A 19522-nucleotide genomic window follows, 5' to 3' on the forward strand; every position below is an offset into this window, starting at 1 on the left:
CTAAGACCGTAGCAATAGTGCAGGACTTTACTGAAGCAACCCAAAAGTGGAGCAGACGCATCTTTCTCTGGGTCTAAGCAGTTGGATAGAAGCCATAGTGATCACTATCATTTCAGTCCGTCACTTTTCCCATTAGGTTGACAACAGTTTTGCATTTTCTTCATGAACAGGTAATTCTCAAGATAGTAAATTATTTCTCATCCATATGGCGGGGGGGATAACTTGCTGACGGCTGGAGGTGTGACCGCTGGGACACACGGCGATCCCAAGACCTGTGAAAGCAGGGGTCCGCAGAGTCACCTTTTGAATGGAGTGGAGGCGCATATGCCTGACCTCTACTCCACTACAGGGAGCCCGATCCATGCCGCCCGATCCATGGTCAACACGTGTCAGCACTGGATACATGATTACAGCCAGGTACGCTTAATACCTGACAAGCCGTGTACAGTGGAGTGGAATGCTCAGGAACCAGACTGAACATACGGTACATATATCTGACGGGTGAGCTGTGTCCACAAGCTTTCTTATATCCCTGTGTTGATGGGCCTGCTGGAGAAAGCAGAGCCCAGCGTTCTGCAGACGCACAGACAATGATTAGAGGGCACCCCCCTCCATCCCATACAAAACTTGGCTCTTCCCCAGGATGCAGAATCCAGTTTTCTGGACCGCAGGGGAACCAGCAGACAAACCCTCAGTAATCAGTAAGTCACCCCCTGTCCATCAGGTAGGGGACAGCTTACTGTCTTGGGAATAACTTTTTAATTTCGACTCTCATAAAACCATGAGAAAATAGGGCAAAAAAGTTAACTTACCTGTATGAGCAGAAAGTGGAGAGTGGGGTCTCGGGAGCGCTGGAGACTGGTTATTGCCAATTAAACTCTTCCTGTTGCTTGTCCTACAACTGTGCAAAATAAGAAAAAATATTAATGTGTGTCAACGTGCAAATTCTAAAGAGTTAATTAGTAAGAAAATGATATACGACTATCAATCACAAAGCACTGGAAAAACTGATGATATTCAATAAACTTGTAAAATTGAGTTCAGAAACAAGGATCCGTTTTTTTCTTTTTTACTAGAAACACTGCCACTTTCACCCATTGGTTGCATCTGGTATTGCAGCTCATCCTAGTGAAAATGAAGAGGACTAAATTGCAATACTTTAAATGCAATGCATAAGTGACATTGTTTCTATGAAAAAAAAAGTCTTAGGACAAGTCTTAAATAGTAGCAGTGTTAGTTGAATATTTATTTTAAAAAATCAATAATGAACATCCAAATAAGAAACTTTGCAATATATCTTAAATAAATCTGCTTCTTTATCCTTCTGGACTTATTCTGCCTTCGAATTCTCAATTCATTGGTAAAATCTATCTTCGGTGAATACAAACTTTCCCATTACTGAGATAGGAAATGACAGTTGGTGCTTATAAAGTTCTATGGAGGACTAGCGGTGTTTCAGGAGAACTTGCAGTGGAATGTCTGTGTTTGCCTCTCACTACTTCCCCCTCCACAAAATTAGCACTGAAAATATCTGTTTTCACTGAATACGGATTTTAATCACAACAAGCCGAGTGAAAGATCAGTCCTGGAGGAGAAAGAAGCAGAGTTCTCTGAGTACATATATTACAAAGTTGCTTACTTTTATGTGTACTATTAATTTATAAAATAACAATTAGAATGAGGTTACTCTTTAAGCATTGACTAGAAAGACCAAAATATCCAAAGCTATTGGTGTGTATGGGACACTTAACATACAACTTTCTAGATATGCCTGGAATTAGATGAAATGACACTAACAAGGCTTTATTAACTATTATAGACTGCATACAATGAACAGACGCTAAATAAGATGATAATTAGTTATTCCTAGCTACAAGAAGAGCTGCAGCAGGTACACCCGGGCCTGGGGTCTTCAGGTCCCCCAAAAGCATTAAAATTATTAATACCACATAGTAGGTAACAGCAACTGGTGAACAGTCAGGGCATAGAGTATAGAAGCACTAACTGACCAGACAATACTGCTCCCGAACAAAGCCTCATTCAAATATCAGTTTTCCACACGTACAAGAAAAACGGACTGATTATTCTGATCAGACTTTGGTGTGAGGCAGAGTGCAGTCCATTTTTTTTCCCCAAGGACCTATTGACCTGCATTGCCAATTTTGAGCCAATGCTCAATTCTAAATCGGACAGGTGTCCATGATTTTACGTGGACCACTCAGTCCGGAGACATGTGCACAACCCCACAGACTATCACTGGTACGAGCGCTATCTGTAAAAACCACAGAAAGCATTTGAAAATCGGACATCTGAACGAGGCCTCACTGATTCCTGCCTATTTAGCTTCACATTTTAGCGATCATTAAAACCTACGGCCATAACATAAGGACCGCTATCACATCTAGATCTGAAGTAGCCATGTTTGTAGGACTTTAAGGCAACATTTCTGTTCAGGGGAAAAAAAACAAAAAAAAAAAACGACCAGGTGGCAGATTGGTGACCTTCAGGCCAGGAATAAGGGTACAAGGGCCATGATACTCCGCTTGCCTAGTGATCATGCTGGCATCACACTGGCAGGAGCCTGTGCTGCCCAGTCCATGTGCCCCGCCAGGTCAGCGCTCTCTCTGTTCTCCCTGTATGACCAATCAATAGCACGTTTCCTAACAGAAGAGCCAAGTCTGCAGCGGGCATCCAAGACCAAGAGTCTTTCAATTGCCACTTCAGACGACGATATAAATATTTCATGGCCTGTGCAAATCTTCACGCTTTCATACACATCGACGGCAACGAAGAGCAGCGACTTATCAAAAATGTGATGATGCAGTAATTACAGATTTAATTGTCGAGAAACATTTCACATCTGTGGCTTTTATTAATGGGAAAGACAATTTGTACCCAAACAATTATATCAAGTTATCACAAATACTGTTTATGATGATTATTTGTGTGTGACAGCAGCCAGCTGTGGAGAGCGCGGGACGACCAAACTAAACGACACCGGAAGACGCCAAACTACTGCCCTGCTACAAAGACGGCTGGTCTTACTTCATTCATCAGTACTTTAAATAGCAACATTATAATAGGATTTTCCACCTTTAGGCTGGGTTCACATGTAGCGGAACTCTCGCGGAAATTACCACGAGAATTCCGGAATTCCATTCCGCGGGAAAATCGCATTTTAAATTCCCGCGGAAAAACTAGCATTTTGCAAGTGTAATTAGCTTGCAGAATTGCTAGCGTTTTCCAAGCGATCTGTAGCATCGCTTGGAGAACTGATTGACAGGTTGGTCACACTCGTCAAACATAGTGTTTGACGAGTGTGACCAACTTTTTACTATTGAGGCTGCCTATGCGGCATCAATAGTAAAAGATAGAATGTAAAAAAATAAAATAAAAAAAAAATATTGTTATTCTCACCTTCCGACACCCCGAGCAGCCTTCCCGCCTCTTGTCATGCTCCCGATCCCAGTAATCCTTTGCGGCAATTACCGCGATGACGTCCGTTCTCACGGGATCGTGACGTCTCGTTGACGTCGCACGAATGACCACGAGACTTCACGATCCTGCGAGAACAGACGTCATCGCTCGCAAAGGCTTACTGGGACCGGGAGCGTCATTTTTTATTTTAAATTCTATTTTTTTTACAGGGATATGGTACCCAAAGCCCGGAGGACAGTCTCCTCTCCTCCAGACCGTGGGTACCATCCGCAAATGTTCTGCTTACTTTTCGCATGGTGTGCACAGGCACATATGGAAAGTAAGCAGAACAATGCATTCCTATGGGTGCAGGATCGCCGCGATTCCGCGAAATTAATGAGCATGCTGCGTTTTTTACCGCGAAGCGATTCCGCCGCGGTAAAAACCGCCGCATTAGCACAGCATTGCGGAATCCCATAGGAATGCATGGGATGCTTATTTTTCACATTTTCGCGGTTAAAACCTCCACAGAAACGCAAAAAAACGCCACATGTGAACTCAGCCTTAGGGAACCGGTCACCTTATCCAAACCACAGGCAGCATAAGGCCACGTTCACACGTTCAGTATTTGGTCAGTATTTTACCTCAGTATTTGTAAGTCAAAACCCCAGGAGTGAGTGATAAATCCAGAAGTGGTGACATTTTTCTTTTATACTTTTCCTCTGAGGGTACTTTCCCACGGTCAGTAAACGCTGCGGGTTGGACGCTGCGTACATGTGCCACAGCAAACCCGCAGCAGCCAGATGTTACAACATAGTGGATGGGATTTCAAGAAATCCCATATCCACTACAAGTACTGAGACGCCTTTGTCTTCCCTGCGGAGCCAGACATATGGCACGTCTTTCCAGACCACAGCATGTCTATTTATGTTGCGGAGACACTCAGTCTCCGCAGTGTAAATTACCCATTCCCTATCATTAGATGCGGTAAAACCACATTATCTTCTTAGTCACATGCATAATAAGTGCGGGAATGCAGCTTGCTACGCATTTGTACTAATTTAAATAATGTCGTACCTTGTGTCACAGCCGGAAGTTCGCATACACTGCAGTTCTTGCGATGAACTGAGTTGATCACGAGAACTGTTGTGCACGTGACCGCCGGTGACGAGGTTATCTCCGGTCATTAGCAAAGTTCTCACGATCAGCTGACTGCGAGAAAAGCAGTGCACGTGACCACCAGGGACCGAGCTATCTCCGGTCATCAGCGGTCATCATCTTCAAGCTCCGCTGTGTCTGGATGTCAGACTGAGTGGTGGCATAATGCCACTGTTCAGCCGAAGGTATCCAGATGTAGCAGAGCTGGACTCGTCGTAGGACAGTATGTATATCTTCTCGGTGGACAGGTAAGGATATTGTTGCTTTTTTATTTTAATTCTCTTACAGGAGAACAAGGGCGTTGGTGGAATAAGTGATGCAGTTAGTATAGTTTAATTAAGATCTATTAAACGAGTGTGTAATTTTCCAATTAAACGACTTTATTCTGGCTGTGTCTTTATTTACCATGTAACTATAGGAGTAGTAATGGATAGGTGTCTTATAGACGCTTCTCCATTACCAAGCCTTGGGCTTGATGTCACCTGACAATACAAAGGTGACATCAATCTCACAAATACAACCCCACTTGCCACTGCTACTGGGCAAATGGGAAGAGCTGGGTAAAGTACCACAATTGGCACATCTTTGGATGTGCCAATTGTGGGGCGGCTGTGTGCTGCTATTTTCAGGCTGGTGAGGGCCAAAATCCAAGGGCGTCGCCAGCCTGAGAATACCAGGCTGCAGCTGTCTACTTTTTCCTTGGCTGGTTAACAAAAATAGTGGGATCCCACTCTTTTTTTTTTTGTAGGGGATCCCACTATTTTTGCTAACCATCCAAGGTAAGCAGACTGCTACAGCCAGGTATTATCAGGCTGGTAAGGTTCATGGATATTGGATCCTTACAAGCCTGAAATGCCAGTCCCAGTGGTCTGCTTTACTCGGGCTGGTTAACAAATATAGGGAGACCTCATGTTATTTTTTTTTATTATTATTTTTCAATTATTTTAAACTCCCGCTGTGTCACAAGATTCACCATTATTTAACCCCTTCACCCCCAAGGGTGGTTTGCACGTTCATGACCGGGCCAATTTTTACAATTCTGACCGCTGTCCCTTTATGAGGTTATAACTCTGGAACGCTTCAACGGATCTAGGCGATTCTGAGGTTGTTTTCTCGTGACATATTGTACTTCACTTTTTGAATTTGTATGCCCTTAAAACAGAGAAATATGTGACACAAAATAGTTACTAAATAACATTTCCCACATGTCTACTTTACATCAGCACAATTTGGGAAACAACATTTTTTTTTGTTAGGAAGTTATAAGGGTTAAAATTTGACAAGCAATTTCTAATTTTTACAACAAAACTTACAAAACCATTTTTTTTAGGGACCACCTCACATTTGAAGTCACTTTGAGGGGTCTATATGGCAGAAAATACCCAAAAGTGACACCATTCTAAAAACTGCACCCCTGAAGCTACTCAAAACTACATTCAAGAAGATTATTAACCCTTCAGGTGCTTCACAGGAGCAGAAGCAACGTGGAAGGAAAAAATGAACATTTAACTTTTTAGTCACAAAAATAATATTTTAGCAACAATTTTTTTATTTTCCCAAGGGTAACAGGAGAAATTGGACCCCAAAAGTTGTTGTCAAATTTGTCCTGAGTACGCTGATACCCAATATATGGGGGGGAACCACTGTTTGGGCACAAGGCAGGGCTCAGAAGGGAAGGAGCCCCGTTTGACTTTTTCAACCTAAAATTGGCTGGAATTGAGATCGGACGCCATGTCGCGTTTGACGAGTGTCTGATGTGCCTAAACAGTGGAAACCCCCCACAAGTGACCTCATTTTGGAAACTAGACGCCCTAAGGAACTTATCTAGATGTGTGGTGACCACTTTGAACCCCCAAGGGCTTCACAGAAGTTTATAACACCCGGGCGTGAAAATAAAAAATCATATTTTTTCCACAAACATGATCATTTAGTCCCCAATATTTTGTTTTCCCAAGGGTAACAGGAGAAATTGGACCCTAAAGGTTGTTGTCAAATTTGTCCTGAGTACGCTGATACCCAATATGTGGGGGGGAACCACTGTTTAGGCACATGGCAGGGCTCAGAAGGGAAGGAGCCCCGTTTGACTTTTTCAACCTAAAATTGGCTGGAATTGAGACTGGACGACATGTCACGTTTGACGAGCGTCTGATGTGCCTAAACAGTGGAAACCCCCCACAAGTGACCCCATTTTGGAAACTAGACCCCCTAAGGAACTTATCTAGATGTGTGGTGACCACTTTTAACCCCCAAGGGCTTCACAGAAGTTTATAACACCCGGGCGTGAAAATAAAAAAAATCATATTTTTTCCACAAACATGATCATTTAGTCCCCAATATTTTGTTTTCCCAAGGGTAACAGGAGAAATTGGACCCCAAAGGTTCTTGTCAAATTTGTCCTGAGTACGCTGATACCCAATATGTGGGGGGGAACCACTGTTTGGGCACATGGCAGGGCTCAGAAGGGAAGGAGCCCCGTTTGACTTTTTCAACCTAAAATTGGCTGGAATTGAGATCGGACGCCATGTCGCCTTTTGACGAGCGTCTGATGTGCCTAAACAGTGGAAACCCCCCACAAGTGACCCCATTTTGGAAACTAGACCCCCTAAGGAACTTATCTAGATGTGTGGTGACCACTTTGAACCCCCAAGGGCTTCACAGAAGTTTATAACACCCGGGCGTGAAAATAAAAAAATCATATTTTTTCCACAAACATGATCATTTAGGCCCCAATATTTTGTTTTCCCAAGGGTAACAGGAGAAAATGGACCCCAAAGGTTGTTATCAAATTTGTCCTGAGTATGCTGATACCCAATATGTGGGGGGGAACCACTGTTTAGGCACATGGCAGGGCTCAGAAGGGAAGGAGCCCCGTTTGACTTTTTCAACCTAAAATTGGCTGGAATTGAGATCGGACGCCATGTCGCGTTTGACGAGTGTCTGATGTGCCTAAACAGTGGAAACCCCCCACAAGTGACCTCATTTTGGAAACTAGACCCCCTAAGGAACTTATCTAGATGTGTGGTGACCACTTTGAACCCCCAAGGGCTTCACAGAAGTTTATAACACCCGGGCGTGAAAATATAAAATCCTGTTTTGTTCCCACATAAATGATCATTTAGTCCCCAATTTTTAATTTTCCCAAGAGTAACAGGAGAAATTGGACCCCAAAAGTTGTTGTTCAATTTGTCCTGAGTACCCTGATACCCCACATGTGGGAGAAAACTACTGTTTGGGCACACGTCAGGGCTCGAAAGGGAAGTAATGACGTTTTGGAAAGCAGACTTTGATGGAATGGTCTGCGGGCGTCATGTTCCATTTGCAGAGCCCTTGATGTTCCTAAACAGTAGAAACCCCCAATAAGTGACCCCATTTTGGAAACTAGACCCCCTAAGGAACTTATCTAGATGTGTAGTGAGCACTTTGAACCCCCAAGTGTTTCACTAAAGATTATAATGCCCAGGTGTGAAAATATAAAATCCTGTTTTGTTCCCACATAAATGATCATTTAGTCCCCAATTTTTAATTTTCCCAAGAGTAACAGGAGAAATTGGACCCCAAAAGTTGTTGTTCAATTTGTCCTGAGTACCCTGATACCCCACATGTGGGAGAAAACTACTGTTTGGGCACACGTCAGGGCTCGAAAGGGAAGTAATGACGTTTTGGAAAGCAGACTTTGATGGAATGGTCTGCGGGCGTCATGTTCCATTTGCAGAGCCCTTGATGTTCCTAAACAGTAGAAACCCCCAATAAGTGACCCCATTTTGGAAACTAGACCCCCTAAGGAACTTATCTAGATGTGTGGTGAGCACTTTGAACCCCCAAGTGTTTCACTAAAGATTATAATGCCCAGGTGTGAAAATATAAAATCCTGTTTTGTTCCCACATAAATGATCATTTAGTCCCCAATTTTTAATTTTCCCAAGAGTAACAGGAGAAATTGGACCCCAAAAGTCATTGTCCAATTTGTCCTGGGTACTCTGGTACCCCACATGTGGGAAAAAACTGTTTAGGCACACGTTGGGGCTCGAAAGGGAAGTAGTGTTGTTTTGTAATGCAGACTTTGATGGTCTGCTGGCGTCATGTTCCACTTGCAGAGTCCCTGATGTGCCTAAACAGGAAAAAACCCCACATATGACATCATTTTGGATACTAGACCCCCAATGAACAAATCTAGATGTGCCCCCAACTAATCTAATGTAAATTAGTAGTGCATGGAGGTGTGGTACAATTTGAAGCAATCCTTCATGCACAGGCCAGGTTTTTCGGGGCAGGTGTCGCACTGGTAAGTGGTGTCCCTGCGTATTCCTTTTTTGTAACACACTCGACACCTTTTTTGCGGCTTACCTTTTCTTGGGGTTGGCGGGACCACCCCCGGAAAATGCTGACCTGGGACAATACGAGCACCTTCAGTTCCTGAAGTACTGGGGCCCGCTCCTTCCTGAGCGCCAAACATCATGGCCTTAACCACTACCTCCTGGAAATGAAGGTACGCCGTATCGCTGGGGCATGCACATTGTGACAGCAGGAATGCGTTGAGCATTGCCATTTGGACGATGTGCACGGCCAGCTTTTTGTACCACACCTTGGCCTTCCTCAATGCATTGTACGGTTGGAGGAGTTGATCGGAGAGATCAACTCCCCCCATTTTTTTGTTGTACCCCACTACACATGTCGGTTTGAGGACCTGTGTAGAGGTACCCCGTACAGTGCAGAGGGTACTGCCATCACCGTGTATGGTGGTCAAGAGATGGACATCTCTCTTGTCCTTGTACTTGACCACCAGCAGGTGGTCGCTACATTGGGCTCTGCTCTCACCTTTTCGGAGCATCTGCCCAAGTAGCGTCTTCGGGAGGCCTCTCTGATTTTTGCGGACAGTACCGCAGGCTGCGGTACGTCGCTCAGAGAGGGATTTGTAGAGTGGGATGCTGGTATAAAAGTTATCAGTGTAGAGGTGATAACCTTTATCCAGCAGTGGGTGCACCAAATCCCACACAATTTTCCCACTCACTCCCAGGAAAGGAGGACACTCAGGGGGTTCAATCCGGGTGTCCTTCCCTTCGTAAACTCTAAACTTGTGGGTGTACCCTGAGGTACTCTCACACAACTTATAGAGTTTGATTCCGTACCTGGCCCTCTTACTGGGCAGGTATTGACGGAATCGCAGCCTTCCCTTGAAGTGAACCAAGGACTCATCCACGCAGATGTCCCTTTGGGGCACGTACACTTCAGCAAACTTTTTGTTGAAGTGTTCGATGACCGGCCGAACTTTGAACAGACGGTCAAAGTTGGGGTCATCTTGTGCGGGACACGCTGCATTATCAGTGTAATGCAGAAACTTGTGGATGGCCTCAAAACGCGTCCGGGCCATGACCATTCGGAACACTGGAGTGTTGTATAAAATATCAACACTCCAATATTGCCGAATTTCCGGCTTCTTCAGTATCCCCATATGGAGGACCAGGCCCCAAAACTGCGTCATTTCAACTGCGTCTACAGGAGACCAGTTTGAAAATGTTGAACGCGGGTTTTGCTCCAAAAATTGACGAGCGTACAAATTAGTTTGCTCCACCATGAGGTTAACAAAATCCTCAGAGAAAAAGACTTTGAAAAAGTCAATTTCTGTGAGGCCGGTGGTGTCAAACTTGATTCCTGATTCTGCCACAAAATCAGGAATCAGTGGCTCGTAATTTTCGGGGGGCGAGGTCCATACGGGGAGCACTGGGTCAGCTGCGGGCATGGTGGGCGCTGCCTCATCTTCTGTCCTGGAGCGTCTGCGTGGCGGTTCCGCAGGACCCGAGGAGGAAAATGAGGAGGGGGAAGAGGAAGAAGAACAGGATGAAGAATCCGAAAAATAAAGAAAAGTCGGATCGTCATCCAAATCGCTATCAGTTTCGGAGGCAAGTAAAGCATATGCCTCCTCCACTGAATAGCGCTGTTGGGATGAATTTGATGACATTTTTGTGTAAATATGGTGCTTGGGTGTACACTTTATTGAAAACTGTATGTGTACGTGGGGGGGGGGGGGAGTGATTGGTGTAAACTTTCTGTAAAGAAAAAGCTGTGGAAAAACGTCTAAAACAGCAGGCCCTAGCTGATAAGTGTCACTTATCAAAACTAGGCTGCTGGATGTGCGCACGGGGTGGCGCAAGGGGGGGGTGGAAAAAAAAAAAAAAAAGGAAAACAGCAAACTCTGATAAGTGAACGGTGTCACTTATCCAAGTTTCGCAGCTGCGGGATGTGTGTACGGAGGGGCTAAGGAAAAAAAAAGCGAGCTCAAGTGTTGATCGGTGAACTGCGTCACCAATCAACGCTCGGCGGCTGCGCACGGAGGTGGCGCAAAAGTGGGGTGGAGGGGGGTAAAAATAGGGGGAAGGGGGATGGGGGGATTGGGGTGGATGAAGAGAGATTGGGCAGGGATCAACAGTTAGGGTTGTAGTTAGGTGGCACAAAGGGGGGTGAAAAAAATGAAAAGCGGCAGGCACAAGCTTGGATAAGTGACGTGTCACTTATCCAACTTTTGCGGCTGCGGGATGTGTGTACGGAAGTGGCGCAAAGGGGGCTAAGGAAAAAAAAGCGAGCTCAAGTGTTGATCGGTGAACTGCGTCACCAATCAACGCTCGGCAGCTGCGCACGGAGGTGGCGCAAAAGTGGGGTGGAGGGGGGTAAAAATAGGGGGGAAGGGGGATGGGGGGATTGGGGTGGATGAAGATAGATTGGGCAGGGATCAACAGTTAGGGTTGTAGTTAGGTGGCACAAAGGGGGGTGAAAAAAATGAAAAACGGCAGGCACAAGCTTGGATAAGTGACGTGTGTCACTTATCCAACTTTTGCGGCTGCGGAATGTGTGAACGGAAGTGGCGCAAAGGGGGCTAAGGAAAAAAAAGCGAGCGCGAGTGTTGATCGGTGAACTGCGTCACCGATCAACGCTCGCCGGCTGCGCACGGAGGTGGCGCAAAAGTGGGGTGGAGGGGGGTAAAAGGGGGGTGAAGGGGGGTAAGAGGGGGGGTGGAGGGGGGATGGGGGGATGAAGATAGATTGAGGGGGTGAAGATAGATTGGGCAGGGGATCAGGGATCAATTAACACTTACAATTGTAGTTTTCTTTCTTCTTCTTCTTCTTTCTTCTGCAGGGATTGTGATGCTACAAGCTGTGGCACCACAATACCCAGCACAGGAGCTCTTGCTGCGTCCGACCTCTCTGCAGGAATCCTCAGCTAGAGTGAGGACCCCTGCAGACAGGTCAGACAGGTCAGAGGCAGGTCAGGGGGCAGGTCACAGAGCGGTCACATCGCTGCTGTGACCTGTCATTGGTGGGATTGAATGATTACATCGATCCCACCAATCCCTGATCTGCCTGGTGACCATGGCAACTGCCTAGAATCGGAGCTCACAGCTCCTATTACTAGGCAGGTCATGCCCAGGTCACCAGCAGGGCACAGAGCGGTCACATGGTGACCGCAGCTGTGCCCTGTGGTTGGCGCGATCTCCTATCTAATCGATCGCGCCAGCCAACTCCTGCAGGCCCTGCTGGGCCTGCATCAGGCTCCAGCATGATCGGTGCTAATATAGCACCGATCCTGGCCGGTACTGACAGGGCACAGCGGCGATATAGCGCCGCTGTGCACTGCGATTGGCACGAACGATCAGATCGGCGATCGCGCCAATCCGGGTGCTTTTTGCCGGTGCCTGGCGTTGCCAGGCACCGGCTCTAGGATCGAGTACATCAGTACTCGATCCCCGCCTAGGACATCATTGTTTCAGCCAAGCTGATTGGCTGAAACAATGAGAAACGCTGCGATTGGCTGTTCAGAATTGAACAGCCAATCACAGCGCTCTGGATGCCGGGGGGGCGGGATCGCAGCCCGGGATGCCTACGCCATCTTTTCTAAGGTGAGATGGCGTCGGAATTTTAATGCGATCACCGCGACTTTAGTCGCGGTATCGCATTAAAGGGCCCGACGTACTATCCCGTCCACGGTCATACGGGCCCGGGTACCGTGGACGGGATAGTACGTCGGATGTCCGGAAGGGGTTAAATTAGCATACATGCATAGTAAGCTGCATTCCCACACTTAATACGCATGTGACTAGGAAGATAATGTGTATTATCACTGAACTAGGTGTTCGGTACGGACCCTGAACTTTACTGTTCAGGTTCATCCATCTCTAATCCCCACCCCACATTTTATCGTGAATTACAACGTTTTGAAGACTTTTTTTCTTAAAGCGGTTGTCCATTCAAAAAGAAAAGTTGTTCAGGGGCTTGGAGCTGTAAAAAAAATAAACTAAGTGATAGTCACTTACCAGCACCCACCTGGCTTCAGAATAGGACGCTCTATGGTTTATGGTGAAGCAGGATGGGGAGATATCACTGTTCGACCAGAAACACGACCAATGTGGTCTGTGATTGGCTGCAGTGGTCAGGTGACATGCTGCTCAAATCACTTGGAATTCTGCAGCCAATCACAAGCCCTTCTATTGGAGGCATTGTGACGTGTCCTCTTCCTGTCTCTGCTCAGACCATGGAGCTGCCTGCTCTTGATCCAAGTGAGTGCCGGCAGTTAACTATTAGGGGTCTTTCAAGTAGAAACTGCTTCAGGAAACTACTTTTTTGGGGGAGCTTTTTTTTTTTTAAGCAGCGTTGAGGAGTTTTGGAATAGTTTTTTTTTTTTTTACAGAAAGTGTGTGCATTTTTTTGCAGCTATCAGGGTCTACTTCAAAGACAAGACATGCATTTTTTTAATCACTTTTTTCACCATGTTTTTAAAACCTGTATAAAAAGCTAAAGGAAAAAAAAACAGCACATTTCCCATAAAAATGAATTGTAAGACCTTTGTGGGCGTTTTTGAAGAGGTTTTTTAAAAAGATTTGTGAGAGTCTATCCTAAAAAACAAAAGTTTAAAAAGAAAATTAAAAAAGTCTTCACGAGTGTCATCAATAAATTGGAAGACAGAATAAAGCCCCCGTCACACATAGCGAGATCGCTGCTGAGTCACAAGTTTTGTGATGCGACAGCGATCTCACCAGCGAGATCGCTGTATGTGACACTTCTCGGTGACCGGCCCCCTGCCGGGTATCGCTGATCATCCTGGAATGGCCAGGACATTTTTTGGATCGCTGGTCTCCCGCTGGCCAGCACGCATCGCTGCGTGGGACAGGCGGGAGACCAGCGATCAGCGATCTGGCGCTGATAACTAAGGTAAACATCGGGTTTCTAAGCGGCGCTCCCTGCACCAGCGCGCTGGTAACTAAGGTACACATTGGGTTTCTAAGCGACGTGCGTCGCTTGTTACCCGCGTATCGCTGGTGCTGATCGCTGGTGAAGCTGCCTGTTTGACAGCTCAGCAGCGATCATGTAGCGACTCACCAGCGATCCTGACAAGGTCGTATACATCGGTGTCGGGATCGCTGGTGCGTCGCTATGTGTGACGGGGGCCTTAAGGCCAGTGGAAAGAAGTAGGCCCCCTAGGAGGCCGCCTAGGTCATCATTGATGAGAGGAGCTCAAGCAATACATTAAACTATAAAGATAAAAAGCAATATGAAAACGTTTTTACATATTTCTTTTCAGCTTGATATATTGCAATACTTTATATGTAAGTACTTAAAATAAATATTTTTAAAAACTAATATCTGACTTTATAGGCCCAGCAAAACCTTTGGGTCTAAATTGGTTTCTACACTGAGAATATGAAGGACAGCACAATTTACGGTAGATACAGAAATTTATGTGAGCAAATTAACATTTGTTGTTTTTTTTTCTTTGTGTGCGCACTATGCATGCCCTGCACTTCATAATCGGTGGTGCCACTTGCAATGAAGACAGACAGAGCCTGTAAATCTCATATGTTGTTTTGTGAACAGCTTGCAGACATAAGATATACCCAGCAGACTTGGTCATGAAATAAATCTTTGTAAACCATATGGGCTCATATTAAAAAATAAATAAATAATAATAAAAAAAAATTTAACAGCTATTCTTGTTTTCTTTAGTCTCCTGAAATGAGATAAGCTTCCAGAAAGCTTCAAATAAAAATCCCCTAAAGATATTATACATTTGTATACAAACAGCGAAGAGCTGGCATTCAATGTGCCCCTGAGAAGATGAACATTCAGCAATTTTCATTTTAAAAAAATAATGTAATATTGATGATGATAATAATAATATGCATGACTTCACATGCAGGCGCGTTATACAGGAGAAGCAGATTATCTAATAACACAAGACCTTCATTTGAAGAAGAGGTTGATCGAGACCGTGTAATGGGTTACCAAGCAGAGAGTCAACCAAGATGCACTGTCTGTCACTGGCTTCCTAAAGGGAATCTGTCAGCAGGATTTCCCCTCCCCAAACTATTTATATGAACATGTAATAGACAAATCCAGCAATACCTTTACATGACCAGACCCATTCCACATGTCAATTCTTTCTGCGGATTAGAAACCGCAGCAAATCCGCGCGGAAAAATCTGCACCGCCTGCACTGCGGTTTCCATTTCCCATAGGATATTATGGTACTGTACACCGCAGCAGAATCCGCAGCGTGTGCACACACCCTCAGTAACATTGGAACGGGCTGACCATGTAATGGTATTGCTGGGCTTGTTTTTAAGAGGGCTACATGCACATACAATTAATTGGGTGGGGGGTTGACATCCTGCTGACAGATCCCCTTTAAATACGCATAGTGAAACTTCTTCCTCGCAAGCTCAAGAATTTTCTTTTCATTTTAACTTTACAATAAGTTAATAAATTAATGTGTATGCATTATAGTTTTGTGCTTGCTTCATTTTTTCCCTTTGTTTCTGGACTGCTCTATGTAATATTACAGCTCGTATCGCGGCACTCTACTGAGTTTACAATAGAGTTCGCCAACCAACCTGCTAAAAGATTTTGATTTGGACTTAGCCCATGGGATCCTACTGCATCCTCCATAGGTTTTGATTGCCTTCCATTGGATGATGAATTATGGAAAAAATCTACCTTAAAAGCATTTTGGGACATCCTAAGTTTCACAGCGCCTCATAACACTGAGACACCGCAGAGACGTGTCCCGCCAAAACCTAAGTGATCATTTGTACACTCTCCAACTTTTGGTGTTTAGTGATCGCCAATCGGCTAAATGTTTGCAGATTGTTGGTCGTTTAGTAATATGCTTAGACAGGCCATCCCCGCTTCAGATGTGTGCGGCACGTTCAGTACTAGATTGCTATGTGAGCAGTGCCTGTAAGTGTTCTCGGCACCACCTCGTCCTGTGTAGACAAGTTATGGATATGTGCTGCAAAGAAGAATGATATTTTTAGGCAAGGCTAATAGATCATTCCACCCAATGAACAAGAGTTTTGCACATTTGTCGGGCGATTGGCACCAGTGTACACTGCACAATTATCGGGAATGCTCATTCTCCAATTATCATGCACTGTTAATGCACCTTTATCCTACACATCTAATGTTTCATGAACGGTCTTACCCAATTTTGTATACGGTCTTAGCAATTTAAAAAAAAATGACTTTGAATTTATGGCCACCAGTATAGATAAAAACAAAGCCTCTGCGCTGAGTGTCTCCGGCATGAGGCCAAAATCCAGCGCTCTCCATGGTGTATATAATGCATTGCAGAATTGCTACTGTGTAGGGGTTGATTTCTTGACATATTTTCACAGTAGTAGGCAACATGTCAGTTCTGATGGAAGGCAAACATTCGAGTAAAGGTCAATTCTAAAATAACAATAACAGGAATTTTCTTTTACACATTTTTGCTCAGTAGCAATACCAGACCCGAGTAGTGACTCCAAGCATAGGCTTCAATTTTATGATCATGAGGAGCTCCGGTCACAGGGCCCGGTCACTGGGCGGTGTTTTGGGATGCGAGTACGGGCCGCATTTCATGAAAACCCGAACTGAGCCTGTATGATCTCAATCAACTAATCCTTTCGGACAAACCGTCAAGTCAGATTATTGTAGGTCTTTCACTGGGTTGAGACAACTGTACTAAAGCTCGGGCAAATAACAACAAATGTAGAACGTGACCTGCTTTTTTTTCCATGCAGGCCATTGGTCCGTGTGTAAAATCGGCCACAAAAAAGTGGCACACTAGCTACAATGGGTCTACGTGCTCTTGTGTTGTCCATAACCAACTTGAACAGCGCACGCATGTATAATAGGCTCATCTGAATGCGCCCTTACCCCAAGACCTCTATTGAATAGCAAAATGAATAGGCAATGGGCCGTTCCATGGCTTATAACAACACAGTGACTCATACTTGTTGGTTCTGTCTAGTACTGTAGACCATGCCCAAACAATGACCACCTAGCCTAGTACAGACTATCAATGTCAAGTCATAAAACATAAATTTAAAGAGAAAATCCAAACAAAATGCTTATATTATTATAGATACAAGTGAAAAAACTGTGCACTATATGACCCCCATTACAAGCACAGGGTCAAGGTATTTAACCGAAATCTCTGAGCCGTGCCAAAAAGTTATGAGGTCTCCGCGTAGCCTTTTCCTTCTGTAAATCAGTGGTGGTCCTCATATATGACTTATTGGAAGAGAAGTTTAGCTGATTTCTACTTTAAAACTTCTGCTATGAAATGTAAAGAACTGTAAATGTTAAGATGTCGCTCCTGCTATACGTTACGATACGCGACTGTCTTCTAAGAGAACGAGTCGATAAAAAAAATGATTAATTAACGCTCATTAGTCACCTGTCAGGCAACACGTCTGCTTCAAGATATTGTTAGGTCAGAGAAAGCCAATATCCCTGAGACTAGAAAGGCAGAAAATCAGTGAGAACGTGTCAGGTCATTAAAGGATTCCCACACGTGGCATTAGCGCTGTTTACTTCATCCATGATCTGCACTTAGAGTCTCGGAGCAATTCCAGCTCTATAATTCAGCACGTTAGCTAGTGACAGCAGAGAAGGAACTGGGGTAGATGGTGGAAGCCTAGAAAAGCTGCAAATTATTAGCAGGTATATCCGACACGTCCTTGCCATATAGTATACTAAATTGGACACTCGTACATTAGGAATCTGCTATATGGTGTTTGTAAATTGCAATCCATTGAGTAAAAGCCTGGTCAAATATCAGCTGAAAAAATATTGTGGAGTTTGTGGATGTAGTATTAGCCAGCCAATCAGAGGATGAGAAGACTACGTGGTAGCTGCAAATGCACCAATCGTATTCTCTTGGATCAAGTGACTCCGACCTAGAAGACCTAACACTAGAGAAGATTGGGTTGAGTGACAGGCCCTAGAGCAGTTCCTTTTTGTCTAAAGGGATTATTTTAAGGTATAGAAACATAAACTAATACAATTACCCTAGAAGTTGACAATGCACCCCCTGCTGTCGCGGCTAGGGTCCCCTGCTGTATTTGTTTACATGAACAGTAGGGGGGGGGGGTCACGTTAAAGGCTGTCAAAGATATGTAGAAAATTCTTTTAAATCAACCAGCAAAATAAACACTAATAAAAATAGAACAACAACAACAAAAAACTAAAATTAAAGTTATATCAAAGATTAAACTGTTATGCAATAATCCAAATACCTTAAAAGAGCTCAAGCGGCTGTGCTAAAAGAGCAAAGAGCACGGATGATACTTTTTTTGCTTGCCATCAAAATGTGTATATATTTTAAGGGCATATGTACACGAGACAGAAAATTCTGCACAGCAGGAACCTAGTTCTGCAACTCTCATTCGGATCAATTCAACTTTTGCCAAAATTTATGAAAACAACTCTGCCGCATGTGAAAGAAACGGAGCCAAAATGATTTTCTGATGCGTCACACACAGGAAGGTAAAAAGGCTCATGCAGGGAGAAAAATGTACAGGCAGAAGTAAGGAGAAGGCCATTGTGTAGTAGTCAGCTGGCTAAACTTAAGCCCATTTTCTTGATTTATTGACAGAATGTTGACCCCATATATCAGGTAAGCCTTAGCTTTTTTTTTTTTTTTTTTCGGGAAGCACTGTTGGGGTGCATTTAAATGACTGTTGTAAAACTCGCGCCCTAATGGATGGGTACATTCTGGTGAATGTACCGTACTTTTGGTCTACTTTAGCTCTTTTGATGACATTTTGGGTATTGAATTTTTCAATACTTACTTACAAGGAATTCATTCCATTTTTTAGGAGGCGCTAAACCTTACGGCTTAAACACAGAAAAGTAACATATCCCCCTGAACAAGAGCTTAGTAGTGTTCATATCTTGCAGTACGGTGCGGCAGAAGAGTTATGGCCAGATAAATTTAGGATATTTGTTACAGACTCTAATTCTGGCGTATTTTCTATTACTATCTGCAAGTGCCTCTGATTTTCTACAGAAGGTTTTTTTCTTTTTAAATAATGGATTCTATGGAAAGGAACACGCCACATTTGAAAGGCATTATCCGCTTCAATGACACAGAGTTCACTATGGTCTATACTGTTGCACCTGTGTGCGCGAATCATCAGAGGGATGAACATACTGCATAGAGTAGTCTTCATCCGTAATGGTCCTACTGGGCTTCTACAATTCAGCCCTTAAAGGATTCAATTTTATCAAAACTATCGACAGATAGGAGGTCAAGTAATAATGGATTTAAGGCCCCCGTTATATTAGACTAAAGCAGGCTGAAGCGGCAGATATTGAGAAGTTCGGCTGATAAACTAGTGTGTACGGGGGCCCCGGAGGACTGATTGTTGAGAGAGATGTCGATTGGGCAGGTCCTCGATTTCAGATTATCGATCACATTGCTGTCCCTGAGTTAAGTCTCTGGCCGATTAGTCAGTCAGTGGCTTTTGCATAGAGAATGCTGGAGCGCTCGTGTGTATGGGAGAGTCGACTGAGATAGCTGACATGCTTACGATCAGCAGAAGCATTGTACTGTCGATGGACATCTAATGTGTGTGGAAAGCCTTAGTAATATTGAAATATTGAGATTTAAGGCAGTCATTGCAGAGTAACGTACA

At 44.4% G+C, this 19522-nt stretch overlaps 1 protein-coding gene across 8 annotated transcripts in view; it reads right to left on the bottom strand.

The window, feature by feature from the left end:
• Window positions 1–19522, bottom strand: part of MAST4 (microtubule associated serine/threonine kinase family member 4) — a 699637-nt gene that overhangs the window by 139694 nt on the left and 540421 nt on the right. For all 8 annotated transcript variants that reach the window (XM_073584205.1, XM_073584199.1, XM_073584201.1 and 5 more), the window contains one exon: window positions 813–901. In XM_073584205.1, coding sequence (XP_073440306.1) covers window positions 813–901 — 89 coding nt within the window. The remainder of the gene's footprint in view (window positions 1–812; window positions 902–19522) is intronic.

This window comes from Dendrobates tinctorius, unplaced genomic scaffold (genome assembly GCF_039654945.1).
Source record: "Dendrobates tinctorius isolate UK_male_01 unplaced genomic scaffold, ASM3965494v1 ptg000083l, whole genome shotgun sequence".
Lineage (NCBI taxonomy): Eukaryota > Metazoa > Chordata > Amphibia > Anura > Dendrobatidae > Dendrobates > Dendrobates tinctorius.